The 22,924-nt window shown below is 42.0% G+C and overlaps 1 protein-coding gene across 1 annotated transcript in view; it reads right to left on the bottom strand.

Annotated features, from left to right (window-relative positions):
• Positions 1 to 16,227: 16,227 nt before the first annotated feature.
• Positions 16,228 to 22,924, bottom strand: part of HERC2 (HECT and RLD domain containing E3 ubiquitin protein ligase 2) — a 193,783-nt gene continuing 187,086 nt past the window's right edge. Inside the window, exons 90-93 of the mRNA XM_045004994.1 lie at positions 20,867 to 21,057; positions 18,690 to 18,795; positions 17,905 to 18,117; positions 16,228 to 17,234 (exon numbers count right to left, since the gene is read on the bottom strand). Coding sequence (XP_044860929.1) covers positions 16,962 to 17,234; positions 17,905 to 18,117; positions 18,690 to 18,795; positions 20,867 to 21,057 — 783 coding nt within the window. The 3' untranslated portion in view covers positions 16,228 to 16,961. The remainder of the gene's footprint in view (positions 17,235 to 17,904; positions 18,118 to 18,689; positions 18,796 to 20,866; positions 21,058 to 22,924) is intronic.

Below are 22,924 nucleotides of genomic sequence, written 5' to 3'. Positions count from 1 at the left end.
TGCTTGGGGGCAAAACAGCAGGGACTGCCGCCCCTTGCAGACTGCCGCCCCAAGCATCAGCTTGCAATGCTGGTGCCTGGAGCCGGCCCCTGGGGAAATGACCACCACCTAGTGGAAAGTTGGGGACTCCTACTTCCCAGTGAGTGTCTCCTCTTTTCTGGTTGGCTGTGGTCAGTTCCAGAGGCGAGAACACTTCGCCCCCTCCTACCTGAGCAGAGGATTGTGTATCAACTCTTGCCAGCACAGGCCCAGCAGAGCCATGAGAGGGAGGTGACTGGTAGGATTCTTCTATTCCAGGCTGTCTGCAGACTAAGACACATGCCACTCCATCAGTGACTCTCTGGTGACTTTTTCTAAGTCATGTCCACAACCATGAGGCTAGAAACGCCCCCTTTTCCCCCACCACTGAAGCTTGAAATTAAATTTGAACTAAAATAAACTACTCAAACATGAGGAAAATGATTCTGAGACCACTTGTGCCAATGCAAAGAGGAACAGAGGACTGTTCTGGAGCCCAGTCTTTTATAGTAGCAGGAGGAATGTTAGATCAATATGGTGATGCGCACTGGGCCCCTAACAATGAAACAGCTTTAGAACAGCTCTGGTATTGCAAGGCACCTCACATGTAGCCCAGAGCTGGCATCTGCAGAAACAGTTCCTATTACATGGTTTTCACAAAAGCATTAACAGCAGTTTTCAGACCTTCTGTAAGAAATGAGAGGAGCACTTCATCCCCCATACAGAGATGCATGTCATACTAGTATCTTTTAAACTTAACAGCCCATATGCAAATTCTAACCAAGCTTCCATCCATTCTCCTTTTTTTCAAAGCACTGCATAAAATATATGTCATTAAACACACATTAAGCACATGACCATTCTGTGTAGCTACCTAGTGTAAACTAATACTGGCTCAAAGTATTTCCTACTAATCTCTGCATTCTCTAACTCACAATTTTAGAAAACAAAACCCGGATTGAAGTTAATCTGGTTATAAACATATATGTTTGCATTTGCAGTTTCATTTCTTGCATGTATTCTTTTCATGCTGACCACCTTATTTCCATGTTTTTGTAGCATAATATGACAATCAACCAAGGCAAGAAACTTTCTGACTACTCCCTGGCTTTTGTTTGTACCTTCTCCTGCTTAGTGCCTGCCATCTTCAGCCTATTTTAATGGTTGATGTTTGAGTTTTCTGTCACCATGAGCATCTTTTCTCACAAATTACATTAGTTCTTCACTTAGACCATCAGCATATCCAGAGGACCAGCCAATTCCTATTGAACAGCGTGCTGGCAGGAGGGAGTAAAGAATTTTGTTAGTCATTGGCCCCCTAGAAGAAATTTGCAGAGATCACATTCATCAAAACAGTATCCTGTTCTATTAGAGATGAGCATTTCTGTGGAAGACATGAACTTTGATTTTCAGAGCCTTTTACTCAATTGGATTTTCTGCATTGACCGAGTGCATTTCTGACCTTGTTGAGTCTTGATGTAACCTGAGGAAACAAACACAGCGAGACTGATTTGCACAGATAAGAAGTCTGTGTGAACAGAACCCGTATCTCCTGAATCCCAGTCCTCTGCCTTAAACAGAAGGCCAGCTTGAATTTCTCCAACTGATTTTCTTTTTGTCAGTCATGAACGCATATAGACATTTCAACTAAATGGATGGGGGACCCAAATGGACTAGTTCTTGGAATTAAGTACCAAAAGAATTAACATCTAACAAGGTTCTGCAGCACACAACCAATTTTAAAACTTTGAACTCAGACTTGGAAAGCAAAGCCCAGTAAGTATACTACTTTAGAAACTCATACTGGAGATATGCTTGCCCCTCTTATGAAATATATTATAGTAGTTTCATTTCTTACCACCTGCAGGACATCCCTCCCTAAATGTGTCAGATACAGAATTAAAGCTTGTTGATAAAGCTCACAGAAGAGAATGAATAGATTAAACATATTAATTACATCCGATACGTTTCACGGTTTCCTTCCTTGGATCCTTAGGCCTGGTCTACACTATGAGTTTATCTCAAATTTAGCAGCGTTAAACTGAATTAACCCTGCACCCGTCCACACAACGAAGCCCTTTATTTCGATATAAAGGGCTCTTAATATCGATATCTGTACTCCTCCCCGATGAGAGTAGCGCTCAAATCGGTATTGCCATTTCGAATTAGGGTTAGTGTGGCTGCAATTCGATGGTATTGGCCTCCACGAGCTATCCCACAGTGCACCATTGTGATCGCTCTGGACAGCAATCTGAACTCGGATACACTGGCCAGGTAGACAGGAAAAGCCCTGCGAACTTTTGAATTTAATTTCCTGTTTGCCCAGCATGGAGAGCTGATCAGCACAGGTGACCATGCAGTCCCAGAATCAAAAAAGAGCTCCAGCATGGACCATATGGGAGTTACTGAATCTGATCTCTGTATGGGGAGACAAATATGTTCTGTCAGAACTCTGTTCCAATAGATGAAATGCCAAAATATTTTAAAAAAAATCTCCAAGGCCATGATGGACAGAAGCCACAACAGGGACTCAACACAGTGCTGCGTGAAACTAAGGAGCTGAGACAAGCGTACCAGAAAGCCAAAGAATCAAATGGACGCTCACGGAGGGAGGGGCGACTGATGACTCTAGCTATCCCACAGTTCCCGCACTCTCCGAAAACCATTTGAATTCTTGGCTGAGCTCCCAAAGCCTGAAGGGTCAAAAACATTGTCGCGGGTGGTTCATTGTATATGTCATTGCCCCCACCTCCCTCCGTGAAAGCAAAGGGAAAAAAATCCTCTCTTGCCTTTTTTCAATGTCACCGTATGTCTACTGGATGCTGCTGGCAGACGCGGTGCTGCAGCGCTACACAGCAGCATCCCTTTCCCTTCCCTTGAAGACGGCAGACGGTACAGTATGACTGATATCCGTCATCGTCGTCTCATGAGTGCTCCTGACTGGCCTCGGTGAGATCGGCCGGGGGCGCCTGGGCAAAAATGGGAATGACTCCAGGTCATTCTCTTCTTTAAGCTTTGTCTAATGGAGATTCACTCCTGCCTGGAATATCATGGCAGCTGGAAGCTGCCCTCCCCTCCCCACTTCAATCTCTGCTTGCAGAGGCAATAAAGTCAGTGTATTCTTTATTACTTCATCACACAAATGGGGGGATAACTGCCACAGTAGCCCAGGAGGGGTGGGGCAGGAGGGAAGCAACGGGTGAGGTTGTTGCAGGGGCACCCCCTAGAATTGCATGCAGCTTATCATTTCTGCGGGATGTCTGGGGCTCTGACCCGGAGTGGCCGTTTGCCTCTCTGGTTCTTTAGTAGGCTTGCCTGATATTCTAGGCAGGACTGACTCTGCCTTAGACAAAACTTAAAGAAGGGAATGACTTGGGGAGTCATTTCCATTTTTGTCCAGGAACCCCCGACCAACCTCACCGAGGCCAGCCAGGAGCACCCATGACAGCAGCAGATGGTACAGTATAACTGGTAACCATCATTGTCAACTTGAAAAGCAGCAGACGGTACAGTAGAGCTGGTAACCGTCTTTGCTAACTTGCAAAAGGCAAGGGGATGCTGCTGTGTAGCGCTGCAATACCACGTCTGTCAGCAGCATTCAGTAGACATATGGTGACAGTGAAAAAAGCCTGAACGGGCTCCATGGTTGCCGTGCTATGGCGTCTGCCCGGGCAATCCAGGGAAAAGGGTGCGAAATGATTGTCTGCCGTTGCTATCACGGAGGGAGGATTGACTGATGACATTTACCCAGAATCACCCACAACACAGTTTTTGCCCCATCATGCATTGGGATCTCAACCCAGAATTCCAGTGGGCGGGGGAGACTGCAGGAACTATGGGATAGCTACCCACAGTGCAACACTCCGGAAATCGACGCTAGCCTTGGTACATGGATGCACACAGCCGAATTAATGTGCTTAGTGTGACTGCGTGCACTCGACTTTATACAATCTGTTTCCAAAAATCGGTTTCTGTAAAATCGGAATAATCCCATAGTGTAGACATACCCATAGAACTGACAGCTTTTTAGGAAGTACTTCCTATTGAGCACCCTTAAAATACTTCAAGGAAATTAGAAACTTGGGTGGCATATTTTAAAGCCGAGGGATCACACATCATCTAAGAACAAAAATAAAAAACGGTGAGGTCTTAACATTGCAAACAATAGGTTTGTGTTTAGCTAAAGGAGCAACTTGTTTTTCTTCTTAATGGGTAAGCCATCTAAAAGCCAGATGACAAAAGGAATAGATTTTTTACACTGTCGTTTACACATAACCATGGGTCAGTTTCACAGTCAATTACTTGCAAAACAAGCGGCCTTTTCAAGATAAAAAATCAGTAGTTTCTAACAAAAGATTCTTTGATCTCAAGAGCTTATTCATTACATACCTCATTAACCCAATTCAGTGGGCTGCTCTACATAATAACTAGAGTAAAAGCTGTTGGAAAATATTTAACTTAAAATCGTGATATTTCAAGAATAAGTGTTATGTCTGTAGCGTGGGAAGAAAGAATGACCATTGTAAAAACTAAAAGAAAAAAATACTTCTGAGGACCCAAAAGAAAGTATGTAAAATGATTGCACCACTTGGATTACTGGGGTAGGGGGCTAGCTATCGCCACATATGGAAGTACGCCATACATGCCACAATGTCGCACATCACATACTGTATCTGCCCTGTACTTTTTATATAGGTGACTTTGGGAAGTGCATCTTCTGGGCTGTAACATAAGTTTTCTTGGATCAAGAAAAAAAAAATCAGAGATATTTCTAACCCATTAGACAGAGGCTGAGAAAGTTGTCATGGCAGCTGCATCTACAAAACAAGGAGAATTTCCACTGCCAAGTCTAGTTTTATTTCTTATAACTATCTAAAGCATCAAATAAATCCATAAGTAGATCAAGCAATGGGGACCAGCTGTAAGGGGAGGTGGATAGTCCCTCTATCCCTCACTTACAGATGCACCAGTGGGCTTTAGTGCCACTGACATCTTCCCTGCCCAGGCTCTCAAGCAGGGCAGGCATGGGGACCAGCAGGAAGGGATTGATCCCAACCACAAACTTTCACTCATCTGCTGGCTGAGTCACTATCCTCTACTTGGTACAACTTCGCCTGGGGACTTGCAGCAACCTCATGAAAATGCCATATTGTCTTCTGAGCAATAACCACTTAATTAGCAGATCAATCATCATCTCAATCATCTTAACTAACTGATCTGCTCCTAATTAATTGTCTGATTGATTAATGTATATTTGATCTGCTCAACTGGGGTCCTCAGCTAAATGAGTACTTTGCTGTTCCCCTACCTGGCTTCTGCTCTGACATGCATGTGTTCACTACAGAGTTAGTCCAAGTGATCAGTGTCTGCATCTAAGCGCCTGGATTGGCCTAGATCAGGTGTGAGACGTCAATCTGCAAAGCCATACTTGATTTACTGGGTCTATACTCACCCATACAAGACACTAGCACTTCTGGGATCAGATCCCATGGTTCTTTGCACTTCAGTAAGATAAGAGGCTCTATGATGCTTTCCCAATGAATTGAGGGAGAACTTGTGTGTTCCCTCTGGACACCCTGGAGCAAAATTGTGGGAAGGCACTGGAAGACTATCTGTACCCAAGTGACAAGTTTCAGAGGGGTAGCCGTGTTAGTCTGTTTCAGCAAAACAACGAGGTGTCTTGTAGCATCTTAAAGACTAACAAATTTATTAGAGCATAAGATTTTGTGGGCTATGACCCACTTCTTCAGATGTATGGAGTGAAAATTACAGTTGGCAGGCATAAATACATAATTTTCACTCCATACATCTGAAGAAGCAGGTCATAGCCCACAAAAGCTTATGCTCTAATACATTTGTTACTCTTTAAGGGTGCCACAAGACTCCTCATTGTTTTTGCACCCAAGTGGTTCAGCCTTCATCCATACTGCAAAGCAGGCAGGTAATCAGCCTGAGTGAAAGCAGCATTCAGGCTTAAGCCTGTCCCCCAGAATGGACTAGGTAGCCTCAGTTGAAAGCACTAAACTCTGGTGAGAGGGTTGTTTGTGTGGACAGGAGAATGGTTAGGTTCAATACCTGAGAAAGCCCAAGTTAATTAAGACACACTAAGTCGTCAATCACTTCACAAGGTCTAGACTCTGGGGCAGTGAAAAAATGCAAATATATTTGATTGTATTCATCTCTCCCTACCTGTGTATGCCACTTTTCTTAGATTGTAAGCTCTTCTGTGCATGGGCTACATGTTTGTGTACTGCCTAGCACAATGGAGCACCAAATCCTGACAGGAGCCTCTAGGCATCACTGCAATACATAATGATGGATTCCAAAACTTGTACTGTCTCCTGCAGTGTAGGACCCTAGTGATGGCAGAGGTCCTCTGTTCCTATCGCATTGCTCTCTTCAGAGCTCTAAGAGACTTAGATGCCCATTTGAGAGGGATGGAATACCATCTGAATATAGGTCTCAATTTGAACTGCTGCAGCTACTGGGCTGCTGCTAGAAATAAGCATTCAGAATGGGTCTTGAAGAGCAGGATTTTCAGCCTGTCAGAGTCCAACAGTATGTTTTACACTGTTAAAAAATAATTCCAGTGGAAGCCAACAACTTCCCAGTTGAACAAATATCAGAGGGGTAGCCGTGTTAGTCTGGATCTGTAAAAGTGGCAAAGAGTCCTGTGGCACCTTATAGACTAACAGACGTATTGGAGCACGAGCTTTCATGGGTGAATACCCACTTCATCGGATGCATGTAGTTGAACTAAGTCACCTTTGATGGCACTAGTTGGAAATGCGGGATACCCAAGCATTTCAGGGCAAAATTGCATGAGTTTTTGTTATGCAGTTTTATAGAAGTGAATGGAGCCAAAAAGATGATCAAAGTCTGGAAATGCTTCCCATAGAGTTAATCTATTAAGTCAAATTTTGCTGCAGTTCACCAGCAACAAATGCAGCTAATGCTACCTGTAAATCATTAAGTTTAGTAAAAGCAGTTCATTCAAACACTGTTCCGTCTGCTTTGTGATCTCCAAATATATGCATGATCCTCTATATATCTTGGCATTTCACACTTTAGGGACTGGGAAAGAGCTTAGTGGTAAGTTGCACTATGTTTACACAAGTTTCAGAGTAGCAACCGTGTTAGTCTGTATCCGCAAAAAGAACAGGAGTACTTGTGGCACATTAGAGACTCATAGACTTTAAGGTCAGAAGGGACCATTATGATCATCTAGTCTGACCTCCTGCACAACGCAGGCCACACAATCTCACCCATCCACTCCTGTAGCATACCCTTAGCCTATCTCTGAGTTATTGAAGTCCTCAAATTGTAGTTTGAAGACCTCAAGCTGCAGAGAATCCTCCAGCAAGTGACCCGTGCCCCATGCTGCAGAGGAAGGCGAAAAACCTCCAGGGCCTCTGCCAATCTGCCCTGGAGGAAAATTCCTTCCCAACCCCAAATATGGCTATCAGTTAAACCCTGAGCATGTGGGCAAGACTCACCAGCCAGCACCCAGGAAAGAATTCTCTGTAGTAACTCAGATCCCATCCCATCTAACATCCCATCCCAGACCACTGGGCATACTTACCTGCTGATAATCAAAGATCAATTGCCAAATGAATTGCCAAAATTAGGCTATCCCATCATACCATCCCCTCCATAAACTTATCTAGCTTAGTCTTAAAGCCAGATATGTCTTTTGCCCCCACTACTCCCCTTGGAAGGCTGTTCCAGAACTTCACTCCTCTAATGGTTAGAAACCTTCATCTAATTTCAAGTCTAAACTTCCTAGTGTCCAGTTTATATCCATTTGTTCTTTTGTCCCATTGGTACTAAGCTTAAATAATTCCTCTCCCTCCCTAATATTTATCCCTCTGATATATTTATAAAGAACAATCATATCCCACCTCAGCCTTCTTTTGGTTAGGCTAAACAAGAGACTCAAAGAGCTTGGCCTTTCATAAGACAGGTTTTCCATTCCTCGGATCATCCTAGTAGCCCTTCTCTGTACCTGTTCCAGTTTGAATTCATCCTCCTTAAACATAGGAGACCAGAACTGCACACAGTACTCCAGATGAGGCCTCACCAGTGCCTTGTATAATGGTACTAACACCTCCTTATCTTTGCTGGAAATACCTTGCCTGATGCATCCTAAAACTGCATTAGCTTTTTTAACGGCCATATCACATTGGCGTCTCATAGTCATCCTATGATCAACCAATACTCCGAGGTCTTTCTCTTCCTCTGTTACTTCTAACTGATGTGTCCCCAATTTATAACTAAAATTCTTGTTGTTAATCCCTAAATGCATGACCTTGCACTTTTCACTATTACATTTCATCCTATTATACTATTACTCCAATTTACAAGGTCATCCAGATCTTCCTGTCCTTCTCTGTGTTAGCAATATCTCTCAGCTTTGTGTCATCTGCAAACTTTATTAGCACATTCCCACTTTTTGTGCCAAGGTCAGTAATAAAGAGATTAAATAAGATTGGTCCCAAAACTGATCCCTGAGGAACTCCACTAGTAACCTCCTTCCAGCCTGACAGTTCACCTTTCAGTACGACCCGTTGTAGTCTCCCCTTTAACCAGTTCCTTATCCACTTTTCAATTTTCATATTGATCCCCATCTTTTCCATTTAACTAGTAATTCCCCATGTGGAACCGTATCAAATGCCTTACTGAAATCAAGGTAAATTAGATCCACTGCATTTCCTTTGTCTAAAAAATCTGTTACCTTCTCAAAGAAGGAGATCAGGTTGGTTTGGCACGATCTACCTTTTGTAAAACCATGTTGTATTTTGTCCCAGTTACCATTGACCTCAATGTCCTTAACTACTTTCTCCTTCAAAATTTTTTCCAAGACCTTACATACTACAGATGTCAAACTAACAGGCCTATAGTTACCAGGATTGCTTTTTTCCCCCGATCTTAAAAATAGAAACTATGTTAGCAATTCTCCAATCATACGGTACAACCCCTGAGTTTACTGATTCATTAAAATTTCTTGCTAATGGGCTTGCAATTTCATGTGCCAGTTCCTTTAATATTCTTGGATGAAGATTATCTGGGCCCTCCGATTTAGTCCCATTAATGGACTAGTCTACCTACAGCCCCCAACTAAAACCTCTCCAGCGCATCATCAAAGATCTACAACCTATCCTTAAAGATGATCCCTCACTCTCACAGATCTTGGGAGACAGGCCAGTACTCGCTTATAGACAGCCTCCCAACCTGAAGCAAATACTCACCAGCAACCGCACACCATTCAACATAAACACTAACCCAGGAACCTATCCTTGCAACAAAGCCCGATGCCAGCTCTGTCCACATATCTATTCAAGTGACACCATCATAGGACCTAATCACATCAGCCATGCCATCAGGGGCTCGTTCACCTGCACATCTACCAACGTGATATATGCCATCATGTGCCAGCAATGCCCCTCTGCCATGTACATTGGCCAAACCGGACAGTCTCTACGCAAAAGAATAAATGGACACAAATCTGACATCAGGAATCATAACATTAAAAAACCAGTAGGAGAACACTTCAACCTCTCTAACCACTCAGTGACAGACTTGAAGGTGGCAATTTTGCAACAAAAAAACTTCAAAAACAGACTCCAAAGAGAGACTGCTGAACTCGAATTAATATGCAAATTAGATACAATTAACTCAGGCTTAAACAGAGACTGGGAATGGTTGGGTCATTACACTAACTGAATCTATTTCCCTATGTTAAGTTCTCCTCACACCTTCTATGGGCCATCTTAATTATCACTTCAAAAGTTTTTTTTCTCCTGCTGATGATAGCTCATCTCAATTGATTAGACTCTTCCTGTTGGTATGCGTACTTCCACCTTTTCATGTTCTCTGTATGTATAAATATCTCCTGTCTGTGTGTTCCATTCTATGCATCCGAAGAAGTGAGCTGTAGCTCATGAAAGCTCATGCTGAAATACATTTGTTAGTCTCTAAGGTGCCACAAGTACTCCTGTTTTTTTTTTTTGTGTTTACACAGTATATGGTTTTTAAATGCTTAGAAGCTGAAAGGAACAGTTCAAGGGCCCTCAAATCTGTCCAAAAATTCTAGCCACTACTTCAGTCAAGAACAGGTGAACACATTTTTGTCAAACTTTCAAAAATATATTTCTTTGAACTGAGAATTTCAAGCATAAAAAATGTCAGCCCAAAGGGTGATTCTCTGGGGGAAAAATTACTAGTACATCTACAATTTGGAGAGAAGAAAATGGAATCCTTCCTCTACTTTAGTAATAGCATCGCTTCCTATGACACACAGAGATCCTTGTATATTTAGGAATGCATACTTCAATATCTGGGACTCATAATTAGGGTTTTTTTGTATTTACAAGCAAGATACCAGTTTATGAAAGAACGGAGTGAAATTTGACTTCCTAATTATAATAAGCGGATATCTTGTATATCATTCTGAAGGGTGTCAGACATCACTGCAGTTAGTCAAAAGTTTCAAAACCTTTCAAAATTTCAACGGAAAGTGCAAAAATTTTCAACCAGCTCTAGAAATAACTGAAAGTGTAAGTTTCAGGAAAAGTGATTTGATGGCCATAAAAACGGCTCAGAGGAGAGTGGGAGTTGAAATAAGAGCCAAATAAGGGTATCAACAAAGAGCAGTTAATGTAAAGGTAAAAAAGCGTATTTTGGATTCTAGTAATAAGGTAAACAATAATATCTATCCACTCAATATTAGCACCAGGCAAGTTTTTTGGACAAATAGTTTATTCATTACCACCCCCCAAAAATAAAATAAAATAAAATAAAAAAAGTTTGGTTGACCTGAATCTATATGCAAATTTAACAAGAATTAGCCAGATAATTTTTTTGGCCAAAAAAATGTTCAAACTTCAAAAAGGAACTGGGTGCCATTCACAAAACCAGAGGTGCACCCCCATCCTTATAACTTTTAGCCCACTGTTTAGGGCAGTCACCAGGATACATGATTAATCATCAGGCCAAAAAGACAGAGAATGACTCTATAACCTGATGGTTGGGGCACTCACCCTCAGAGATGGGAGACCCAGGATCAATTCCTTGCTCCACAGCAGGCAGATGAAGAAACTGAACCTGGGTCTCCCATATCCTGGGTGACTGCTCTAAATACTAGGCTAAAAGCTAGAAGAGGGCACCCTCACCACCTCCCTTCTCCTGCATCTAGCCCTTTAAAACTACCTGGAAATAAAATGTTTAGGTCAAACATTTCATTTGACCTAAAATGGACTTTACCAATTCATTGAAAATTTTGGAATTTCTCATTTTCATTTTGACCCAAACCATTTTTTCCCCCAAAACTTCCAGCAAACCAAAAACGCAGTTATTTTCACCCAGTTATCTTCAAGATAGAATCCTAGTAATAAAATATTGGTGATTTAATCTTGATCTAAGTTTACCCTTAACTGGTTGTTTTAGAAAATATTGTTGCTATTTTACCATAGCTATAGCTGATCTACTTTCCTACTTCAGAGACATAAGACCACATCCTGCAATTCACTGTTTGCTGGAGAATGGCTGTACCTGCATGGAGCCATATTGATTTCAGTGGTGTACAGAGATCTCCGCAAGCACAAAACATTTCAGGGTCTTAATGTTTGTGCAAAGTGCTCTAAATTCCTCAGGCATAAGGTGCTATGCAAGACAGATCTACACTGCAAACTTACATTGGTATAACTATGTCACTTGGGTATGAAAAAGCCACACTCTTGAGTGATGTAGTTATAACAACCAATCCCCCAGTGTAGACAGCGCTAACCTCTGGACAGATCTACTGCCTCTTGTAGAGGTGGATTAACTACACCAACAGGAGAAGCTCTCCCATTGGCTTAGTAGCATCTTCACTAAAGCGCTTTATCTGCACTGCTGTACATATAGACAAGACCTGAGAGTCCTCATCTTATTCTTCTACTTGTCTTAAGGGACTTGGGACTGGCTGGTGCTTTAAGCCTTATCTATACTAGAGTTTTCCCTCCATTGCTAACATGGAGTCACCTCTACCAGCAATGACAATGGTGGGAGTACCTGCATAAACAAGGTGTTGGTTATCATTGGTATTTTACCACCATGGTGTGTAGACTTGCTCTGAAACAATTTATATGACAGTTTTTAACACCGTGGTGGCAGCCTACAGCCCCGCCTACACTAACATACCCACCATTGCTACCACAGGTGGAGCAGCACCAGCATTTACAATGGTGGTAAGTTTCAGAACAGAAAATTTCTTACCTGGTCATTTCTTTTCTGCTAACAGCATCTCCCACAATTCTGCTATGCATGGGCCGCTCTCTTCCTATCTGCAGCTTCTGGAGATGGTTCAAAGCTGCAGTGCAGCTTGTGCAGACTGTGCCTTCTTCTCCCACTTGCCAACAAGTAAGTCATTCCAAAGCTAGGTGAAAAACTCAGAGAAAATGTATAACTAACCTTAATGTCCAACTCATTAACCACATAAGCCAGGTCAACTCCCTGCAGGGTAAATACACTAAATAAAATATTGACTCGACAGAAAGCCATCTTGGGTGAGTCAAATTGTGGGAGATGCTGTTATCAGAAAGAAAATTATCAAAGTAAGAAATTTTCCATTCTGTAGCCCAGCGTCTCCTACAATTCAGCTACTGATGGAAGTAGCGAGCAATGAAAGGAATAGTAAGGAACAAGAAAAGGCAAACTGAAAAAGAGAGAGACAGACTCCCCACCGCACTGAGGATTGTCCAAAAGGCAAGGCCATTACAAGACCACCACCTGGAGCATGTTCCTGCTGGAAGCGGCTTCTGTGGAAGACAGAAAATCCACTTCATAGTTTGATAAAAGTGTTAACCCATGACAACGTGTGTGCTCCGTGTATCTCTACAGTGGAGGCACATGCTCATTTGACCCCTGAGGTGGCCATGGATCTCGTGAACTGTGCCCTGATTTCTTCTGGAAGAGGAGTGCCTGACACTGAGTAAGCATCAACAACACATAGTCTGAGCCATCTAGTCTCGAGACTCTGAGCCCTTAACATTCTGAGTGAAAGGAGACACCCAGAGCGCCTGACCTCCACATGGATTCTGTGAGTGTGAGATAGATTTTTCAGTGCTCTTCTGACATCTAAAGTGTGCCACAGCTTCTAAGTCAGGTGCTGTGGCTTTAGGGAGAAGGAAGGATAATCTCTTCCAAGAGATGGGAAAAAGAACCCGGGGGTTCAGTACCACCTTGTCCTCATGGAACATATAGTAGGGTTCCTATATAGATAGCTCTGAAACTCGACTAGCAGATATGATGGCAACCAGAAAACAGGTTTTGATGGCGATATACAAGGCTGATATAGAGAGGCTCAAAAGGGTGAATGGTTAGGGCCTTCGACACCCGCAGTATGTCCCAACTAGGGACGACTGGTCTGACCAGCCTGACTGCTCTGAGAAATCTGGCTACCTGGGGATTCTGTTCCAAAAAGCCCAAAGATCCAGATAGAACTCTTCTAATGGCTGATACCTGGTGTCCTGTGGTGTGGGGCTGAAAACCTTAATCCATATCTTCTTAGAAAAAGTCAAAGGTAGATCCAGTTCCAGAATCTCTTGGACTAGCATTGGTCTCCTGGCACCAAAGGCTAAACTTGGTCCAGATGGAACAGGCTTTTATCCTGGATACTATCCTCGACACTAGCAAAATCCTGACCACTTCAGAAGACAGGCTTTCAATAACCAGGCTTCTCAATTGAAGATGATCTGGGTGGAGAAAAGTGCTTTGGAAAGATGCTGAGTGGCAGCTGTAATAGTGAATTCAGTTTCAGCTCTACCAGATGGTAGAACCATGGCCTCCTTGGCCGATACAGAGTTATCACAATCAACTTTGCTTGTTCCCACCTTATCCTTTACATTGCTTTCGATGGAAGCGGGGGAATGCACGTAACAGGCCTTGCGGCTACCTGTCCATGGGAACTGGCACCCTGTTGCACTTGGAATCTGCTTCCCTAGTGAAGTATTTCAGCTATTTGGTGTTTTTGCAATGTGCAAACTGATTAACCGAGGGAAAACAGAATGCCTGATCAGATGGAAGAATACTTCCTGGTTCGGGTATCATTCTGAGTTGTTGACTGTGCATCTGCTAAGCAAGTCTGCTTTCTGATTCAGCTCCCTTTCTATTTGTAACACCTTTCAGGAAGGGAGGATCTTTTCTGCCCATTCTATTATCTCCATCACTTCTGCACTTAAGAGATATGCTCCCTGTTCCTCCTTGGTTGTTTATGTATGAAATTGTGATTATATTGTCTGATTGGCCCAGGACATGACTGCCCTATTGGTAGCTCTGGAATCTCCTGCGAGCCAGTTTGATGGCTCTGAGCTCCAGGAGATTTGTGCTGTGTTTCCTCTTCTCAGCGCTCGAGGTACCCTGCACCATTCTGAGTCTCAAGTGTACTCCCCAATCTAGCAAGCTGGCATCGATCGTGAGACCCAGAGGGTCTGGAAGGCATAGGGAAGCCCCCCTTGTGGATGTTTCCAGGGACTGTCCATCGTGCCAGAAAGTGGACTACAGCACCTGGCTTGGGCTCATCGCCTGATTTCATGTGTTCCAGGGAGAGGTCCCATACTTTCAGAAGGAAGGCCTAGAGATGCCTGATATGGGATCTTGCCAGTGGGGTGATCCCTATGCAGGACCCCAGAAGGCCCAGTAGCTGAAGGCACCAAGCTAGGGTAGGTTTGGCGCACTTGCACAGGATGACAATGAGATCCTGGATCTTCTGGAATCGGTCAAGTAATGGTTAGATCTTTGCCACTGACATACTTATGTCCACTCCCAGGTGGGTTATCCTTGATGATAGGATCAAGGAACTTTTCTTGGTATTTATCACAATACCATGGGCTTCCAGGAGGTCTGGAGTTCTCATTGTGGTTACAGATCACAGGCTAGGTCGGCACTCTGATTAGAATGTCATCCAGAAAGGGGTATAGGTGAGTGACTTGAGCCTAGCTATGATCACCACAAGTATCATAGTAAAGTCTCTTAGGGCTGAATGGCCTCAAACTTTTTGCACATGGTCTCCAGGGAAAAAGGGGGGGGGGGGAATTTTTGCTTCATTTTACCTGAGTCCTGCTCAGATTCCAAGCCCAAGAGCTCTCCTTTCTTGGTAGAGGTGGCAGCAGCTGACTCAAAGGACAAGTGCCTTCTGGATATTTTTGTACTTTCTGGGCTTTTCTGACTTTTTGGCACACTTTGCAGGTGTGGCTGCCTGAGCATGGCCAGAATGTGGTCTCTAGGGACTTGCTTTACACAGAGCCAAATCCCTCTAGAGAGCTCTCCCTCCCTCCCTCCCCGGGTCTCTCTCTCATCCAAGTCCAACTCTCCTGGGTATGGGATCTAATACAGACTGGGAAGGCAGGGGGCTATTTAGGAGCCCAGCATCTCTGCCCAGGGAAGGTCTTGTGGTGGGGACCAGAATCCCAGTAGGGTTATCTTTGTGGTCCTGTTTTACCCCAGGACTTACCTGCCTGGGCAGGTTGGATAAAGTCCTCTTTGTCCTTAGAGTCTCTGTCTGTTCTGGTCTGTCTCTTGGTTGGTTTCTCTGTGGTGGAGTTATGTCTACTTGGGTGGGTAGGGGACTCAACATGCCTGTGACTCAGAGCTCTGTGCCCTAGCAGAGTTAGGGGTAGCTGGCTCACTAGGAGCAAGCAGGGCATCATTTGCCTTTTGCTGAGCCTGAGAAGGTGCTCTATATGCAAAGAAGCTTTCTGGACTTTGCCTGATGCTTGTGCAGTTGTTCTGCCATGCCTGCAATGGGGCATGGGAGCCCAGTGAGGAGGAACTGCAGCAGGGGCTTTGGGTGGTTGTGACCACTGCATTGCTCAGACACTAGATTAGGATGGACAGGAAGCATGAAGCAAAACATTCAAACTGCCTGAAAAATGCCCAAAGCAATGAAGTCAAAAGAAAAGGGATGGAAGCTAAGTGAACCACCACTGTCTGCTGCTGCAGAGGCAGAAGATCTGTCAACAAGTGGGAGAACTGGGCGTAGCCAAGGCGATGCAGCTTTGGCTCATCTCTGGAAGCTGCATAGAGGAGGAGAGGAGCCCATGTGTAGCAGAATGTAGGAGACACTGGGCTACAGAAAAAGAACTTGGCATAGATACAGCCTTAAAGATTTGAACCATTTTACAGTTCTCTTCTACGTACCCGCTACATATTACCATAAAAAGTCATACTAAAGTCTTTGTGACTGAAGTTTTATTTAGAGGGAAATTATAATTTTTGCATATACATGGCACAAATTAATTATATACAATACACTTCCCATGATAAGAATTATGATGCTGTTCACAGAAAGGTATCGATTTGAGATACATAATGCATAAGCTAAAATATACAAACAGGGAGAGGAGGTGAACCTAATGGCCTTTTTCGTTTAATTACCTATAGATGTATTTCAAGGAATACTGATAATTTAATGTTCAAAAAGTTTAATAAACAAACTTCTAGTAAAGTTAATTGAAATATTTATAATACTATTCAGCTGCTGCACAGTATTTCCAATATACAATCAAGAAGTTACACAGAACACAAACACTTATTATGAAAAAAATCTATTGCACCCACAATTTAAAAGTTTCACTGCTTTTTCTGGATGCTGCACTACCATATGTATATAAACATTTACAACACTTTAGTAAACACAAAGCTTCTAAATGTAGTGCAGTCTTATGGGGGACACTCTCAACTCTTAAAATAAATGTTAAATGCCCATATACCGTGCCATTTATTCTAAGCAGATGCCTTAAGTTATACTCCATTATTCCTATTGTGAGTAACAAACAAGCTTTCCCCACGTTCAGAAGATTAGTATTCCTCTGGTTATACATATTCTGTACTCCTTTGCTCAAATGCCACGAGTGGCGTTTCATGCCTCAGTGCTTGTGACATATTTGTCTCTTATGTTACTTGCTTCAATGTCCTGTTAAATAATCCTGTGTAGAGTCTGAAGCAAAAGAATCTGCATCTTCATTGTCGGAATCATCGCTACTGTCATCAGCAGCTGGCTCTCCTGTCAGTGCTATCCGGGCATAATCATCAGTGTCTATGGACTTGCAGAAATGAATGGCATATTTCAGTTTTTCCTCCAGTACCTGCTTACAAGAATACCTGGGCAGTTTCAGCAGAAAGAAGCATGTATAGGACTCAGGAAGGAAGTGGTCTGGAGGATTGTATTTATCCAAAACCTGTCAGACAACAGGAACAAGCCATTAGTTTTACTGTTCAACAACACAGAGATTACATACTAAAATAAGACAAGGATTAAAAATAAATAAATAAATAAAACCCCCACATATTTACCCTGATGTTAAGAAGACACTTAAAAATAATAGCTGCTAAGTCAAATACATCTTCTTCATACTAAATCAAAAACATTGTTCTATATAGTATGAGGCTATTAGAAATGAATAGTATATGCTAAAGAAACAAGCTAGATAAAATCCAACTATTCGCTATGTAACTGGTAAAATATAAAAAATGCTCTAGTGCTAAAAACATAGCTTCAGTGTATTAAGTTGAAACATCTGATAAGAACGGGTCTCTTAAGTGAATACTAGCAAAATCAGGGCTGATTACTACTGAGGAAACTCACCAAAAGAAGCAAAATAGGCAGGGAGTGGGGGATTGGAGGAGGGTATTTTAAAAAAAAAAATCAATTGCCCAGCACAGGAAATAGTGAGTTGGACCAAGGGCAATATTTAAATGAAAGTTTGTTGCTTAGTTATGCATTTTGCATCCTCTACAGTTCTATAAACTCTAAGGTGAACTTGATATTAAACTAGCTTAGTGAAGTTAGCACATTTTCTTGTCTGCCACCACTCCTTCATTACCAACCTGCAGGTCTCTTGACCTTACCTGAATAACAAAGTCCCTGCCTCTGAAGTCTGCAATAGTTCTAGGTAGCCTTGTCCTGCCCCATACAAAACGTAAGAAGAGAGATCGTTCTGTATTGGAGAAGGATTCCATCACCTCCCAGAACCACTGTATCAAGGAGGCAGTAGGTTCAATTCCCTTATATGTTGCTACAGACTTCAAAAGGTGAAGTGGGATATCTGGGCTTCCACATACCTGAAAATAGAACACGAAGACAAGAAAAAGAACTGATTAGAAATCAGTCAAAAGCAATTTGTTCCCTTCTTTCCATCAAAATGTTTAATCAGCTTTTTCAATGACAAAATGAACATTCCAAACATCTACTAGTTATGGTCTATTAACTCCTTCAAACAGTGAGGCTTAGCATCAGGGACAATGACTAGCCTCCTTTTATGCAACTGCAGTACTAAACTTAACACTTTACAACTTTGAAGTGCTGTACAAAATTGAATTAGCCCTCAACAGCTCTTTCAATGATTTCTTTCCAAGTCAAATGTCAGATCTCAGCAGTTCCTGGTTCTTAGCTCCACACTTAATCTATCACATCACACTGCCCAATTGCATAAAAAGTAATCCTTGTGAAAGTACGATAGGACAACTATATAAATATTTTCTACTCCTCTCCTTCACCTACAAATTACATGCAATCTACTATAATTAGACTGCATGTTTTTACTAAACATGAGAGTTGGATCAATAAGACTCGAGTAAATGGCCTAATTTTACATCATCAATCCAGCAGAAGTAGCGAATGAGAAAACCTATACCATTGTTTCCAGTTCATATCCCGTAAAGAGTGAAAGAAGAGGAACAGGAACAACCCGGGCCATCCCTTCCCGAACTGCTGCAACTTGTTCATCAAATTCATGAAGCCTGCAGAAAGACATTTCAGCGGAAATAAGTTTCAGTGAACACTTATCGTGATCCTTTGAGCAGCTTGCATTGTGAATTAAAATTACTGTCCAAAAATCATTTCTTAATTACGCCAATTTGTTGCCTCATTTATACTAATCAATAAGCATTTGGGACGACAACATTTTCACATCCTGGGATGCCCAGTTCAGCTCCTAAATGCAAATATAGTTATTTAAATAAAAGTGGATTCATTTTAAGAAGTGCAGAGCACCTCCAGCTCCATTGACTTCAGAATTCTGGCTGCTCAGTGCTGTTGAAGATTAGAACACTTATTATGGGTCTACATATGGATTCAGGAGCCTAACTAGGCACTCGGGGGTAGAAATTTTGGCCTTAGTTTTTAAAACAAGGTTGGAATTTGCTTAATGTTTTCTAGGCAGGAAAGAATTTCACCATTTTTGGAATCCCTTTTAGCTGCACATGAAGTATGAAAGTATGTGGGAATGCCAGCTGTAAAATGACTACGCTGTCTTCACATTAAAAAAGCTTAGTTAAACTTTCTCCGTTCTTGTTAAAGATTTTTTTCTATGCTCTTGTCCAATTTAGGAGGTTCACAATTTGGTGAAGTTGGATATAATTACTGTCAGATTAACTACTAATATGAAAGCTGCGCAAGTTATCCTATATTAAAGGATTACACTATATTAAAAACAAATGCTCCATCTTTAATTATGATTATTTTGTGTGTAGGATCCCATGCAATCTCCAGCAAGATGGACCTAACTTTTGCAAAACTCTGGCTAAAAGCCCCGTGTACGTATATAATGAAACGACCATTTCTGCCCCAAAGAGTTGACAATCTAATTATATGGAGGAACAGACCAGCACAAAGATGAGGGTGGAGCAGAAGATAACAGTCCAGGCTGATTTTACTCAAACTGGGGAATCATAGAGGGATGTGGTATTCCTATTCCTGGCAAACTCTGGCTGTCAGAAAAGCCCTATGTGAGCCATGGGTAAGCAAGGTAAATTAGACCATCCCCAAAATCCAGGGCCACAAAACCACCTTTCCAGCTACTTTTCCTACCCACACTCTTATCTTGACCTAAGCACATCTCAGCCAAATTGGAGTATATCTGCCTCACATGTGAAGGTTAGATGGCATTAGGCAAGGATTGAAAAGTGAGGATAAAAATTTTATTAAAGCTAATGTTAAAATGATATAATACATAGGTTAAGAAAAGAGAGTGTCTGTATATCTGGGTATAGTGCTTAAATTATCCAAAAGTACAAAGGTTGGTTTAAAAGTAATACAATACATATAGTACATAATCAGCAATAATCCAAATAAGATTAATATATTTAACAATATAGTTTAGATATTAGCATCCAAATATTCAGGTACATCACTCATGTAAAATTATGCAGAGTGTTGGTTGTAGAAAGCAAATATAGGAATGAGTGTAAATTGTCCCTCAGTGATTGAGAATTTAGTTAGGTTGTCCCTTAGACGATACATTTTAAAATTACATTTTAAAACAATTGAAGTCTGAAGTCAACTGCCAGAGGCAAAACTTGCCATTTCAATTTTGCATCTAAAACTGAATAGAAAGCCAAGGGAAAGATTGGAGTCCAGATGTAGCAGGCTCTTGTGGTCCTGCTCTGCATTAAAAGGAGACTAATGACAGTCTGCATTAACTGGAACTTCTGAGAGGACTTTAAGGATAAGCCCAAGTAGAACACATTACAGCAAGCCAGGCTGGAGATGACAGACATGGACAACTATTGTGAAGCCCACGCCAGAGGAGACTGGATCAACCTCTGGGCAAGCCAAGATGACAAGAGACAGTTTCGGCCACCACTGTCAGCTTGTAACAATCCCTTCTTATTTTCTCAACAATATGCCTGATCTAATGATTCAATTTTTTCCTTCTCAAAGGATATTGATTTCTACAATAATGACAGGGGAAAAATTGGCTAATACTGTACATGAAGCCAGAGCACTGCATTGCATGACATTGCATAAAAGCAACACTTCTCTAATTCCCACAATTTCTTTAAATCTAACAAGTGAAGTTATTCAACGAACCTGTAGTTTATTGCCAGTCTCACATATTCAGCTCTATTATCCAGTGTAATATGGGTATATTTGGAACTCAACTGAATGTCTTGACCACTTGCGTTTGGCACTGTGAAAGGAAGGCTCATGGCTTCGAACTCTTCAGAAGTAGCTTCATTGTCTCGAATGTACATAAGCCCAGGAATAAAATCTTTATCAACCTTTCAAAGAAAAACAAATCCATGAGCTAAAACTGAAGTTATTTATTCTTCACCTCTGTGTACTTTTCATACGGCACACTAATGTTTCTCATGATAGGACAAGGGGGACTAGTCACACCAACTACCCAGAATTAATAATTGACATGAAAGCAATCATCCAACTGGCTTTTTAAATAACAATGTAGTATGGTACTTTGCAAGAAACCTCATTAATTTCTGTGGTCCAGTTTCTCCCTCCCCCCCAACAAAAAGGGAAAGGAAAAAGTATCTGCCAAGAAACCAGATCACACCACTGAGATTAGATTTATGGGTGCCTCACATGAACTATTCCCTTGTTCTCAAAAGAACATTGCAACACTTCACAGGAGTCCTGCTTGACAAGAACAAGGATCAACATGTTAAGTCAATTCTCAGAGCAGTAAGCATCAGACAACCTGACACAGATAAGAAAAAGGATAATGCATTCTGGGAGCAACAACAATACAAACAGTATGCACAAAGCAGGGCCAGTATTGTCACAGTTCAAGGCTAGCTGCAGCATTGACCCCTTCTGTCTGAGTGCACCTCTTCCAGATGTCAGGCCTGCACTTTACTTCCCTGGGGCAGAACTGAGAAACCTGTGGTTCTCCCACTCTCAGACTGGATCATGAAGTAAAGTACCCTGTGTAACTCATCATTCCTCAGCAGGCCTGACTGGGTTCAAGACCTGCAAGATTTTCCTGTGACCAGTATGAAAACAGTGATCCAAAACAACCCTTTCAGAACAAAGTATTGTTTAATTTGAACCACAGGAATAAATCATAACAAAAGCTAAAGGATGGTAACACAAACTGTCTACATGTTTAACTGTCTAACCTAAAATTTAGGCAGGTATCCCAACCTCAGTGTGAGGGGGACAGTCTGCAACTCCTGCAGTCCCCTTGCATGTGTGTTTTCCCACTACACCTTCAAGCTCAGGGGCTCAGTTTTTTTTATCTGCTCCAAAGTTCTTTGTTTGAGTTTTCCAGCTTGAAAGTTCCCCTGGGATTACATGCTGGAACCTTTCCCCAATAGAGCCAGCCAGACAGTTAACCACCTGCACTGTCCTTTTAAGGATTGGTAACTAAAGGGCTACTGCTCCTGTTGCAATTAAGTCCTTGAAACCATACAGAAAACAAAAACAATCAGGCAAACGGAGAACATCTAATATTCATACACTATTACAGGCATCTTCAAAGCATATCAACGAAAGAAAAAACATCTTTTTTAACAGTAAAAAACTGACTCGAGACAGGTAAGAACCCGGGAAAACGTATGAATGAGGTGCTGTGAAGTTGTTAAGCACTGCTGTGAGCTGAGATAATATGGCCCTTACAAAACTTCTCTGCTGACTGCAGCTTGAAAGGAACTGCTCTTGTAACAAAGATCCTAATAAAAGTGTCTGTCTCTTATATAGTGCTATTCGTCTTTAGATCTCACCGGAGCTTTACAAAAGAGGTCAGTATCATTATCCTCATATTACAGATGGGGAAACAGACTCAGAAAGATGACGTAACTTGCCCAAGATCACCCAGCAGGCCAGTGGCAGAGCCTGAAATGTCTCCTGACTCTGAGTCCAGTCCAGTGTTCTGCCCACTGGGCCACACTGTTCCTCATAAAAGCATCTCAACTTTTAAATGTTCAAAGCTGTGGAGTTCCTGCCTGGTTTCCTTCTAGAAACATAAACTAAAGTGCAGAAATACACAGAAGTGTACCTGTGAAGATTAGCCTTTACTATAAGGGTAGCAATACACTTAAACTGCATAAAAGACCATCCCTTACACCACACAACTTCTTGTCCTAGAAGTCCACTCCAAACAATTCAGGAGCGTTGTGTGTACAATTTTGA

Source organism: Mauremys mutica, chromosome 1, assembly GCF_020497125.1.
Source record: "Mauremys mutica isolate MM-2020 ecotype Southern chromosome 1, ASM2049712v1, whole genome shotgun sequence".
NCBI classification, from domain to species: Eukaryota; Metazoa; Chordata; order Testudines; family Geoemydidae; genus Mauremys; species Mauremys mutica.
This window is presented reverse-complemented; position numbering and strand designations above follow the sequence as displayed.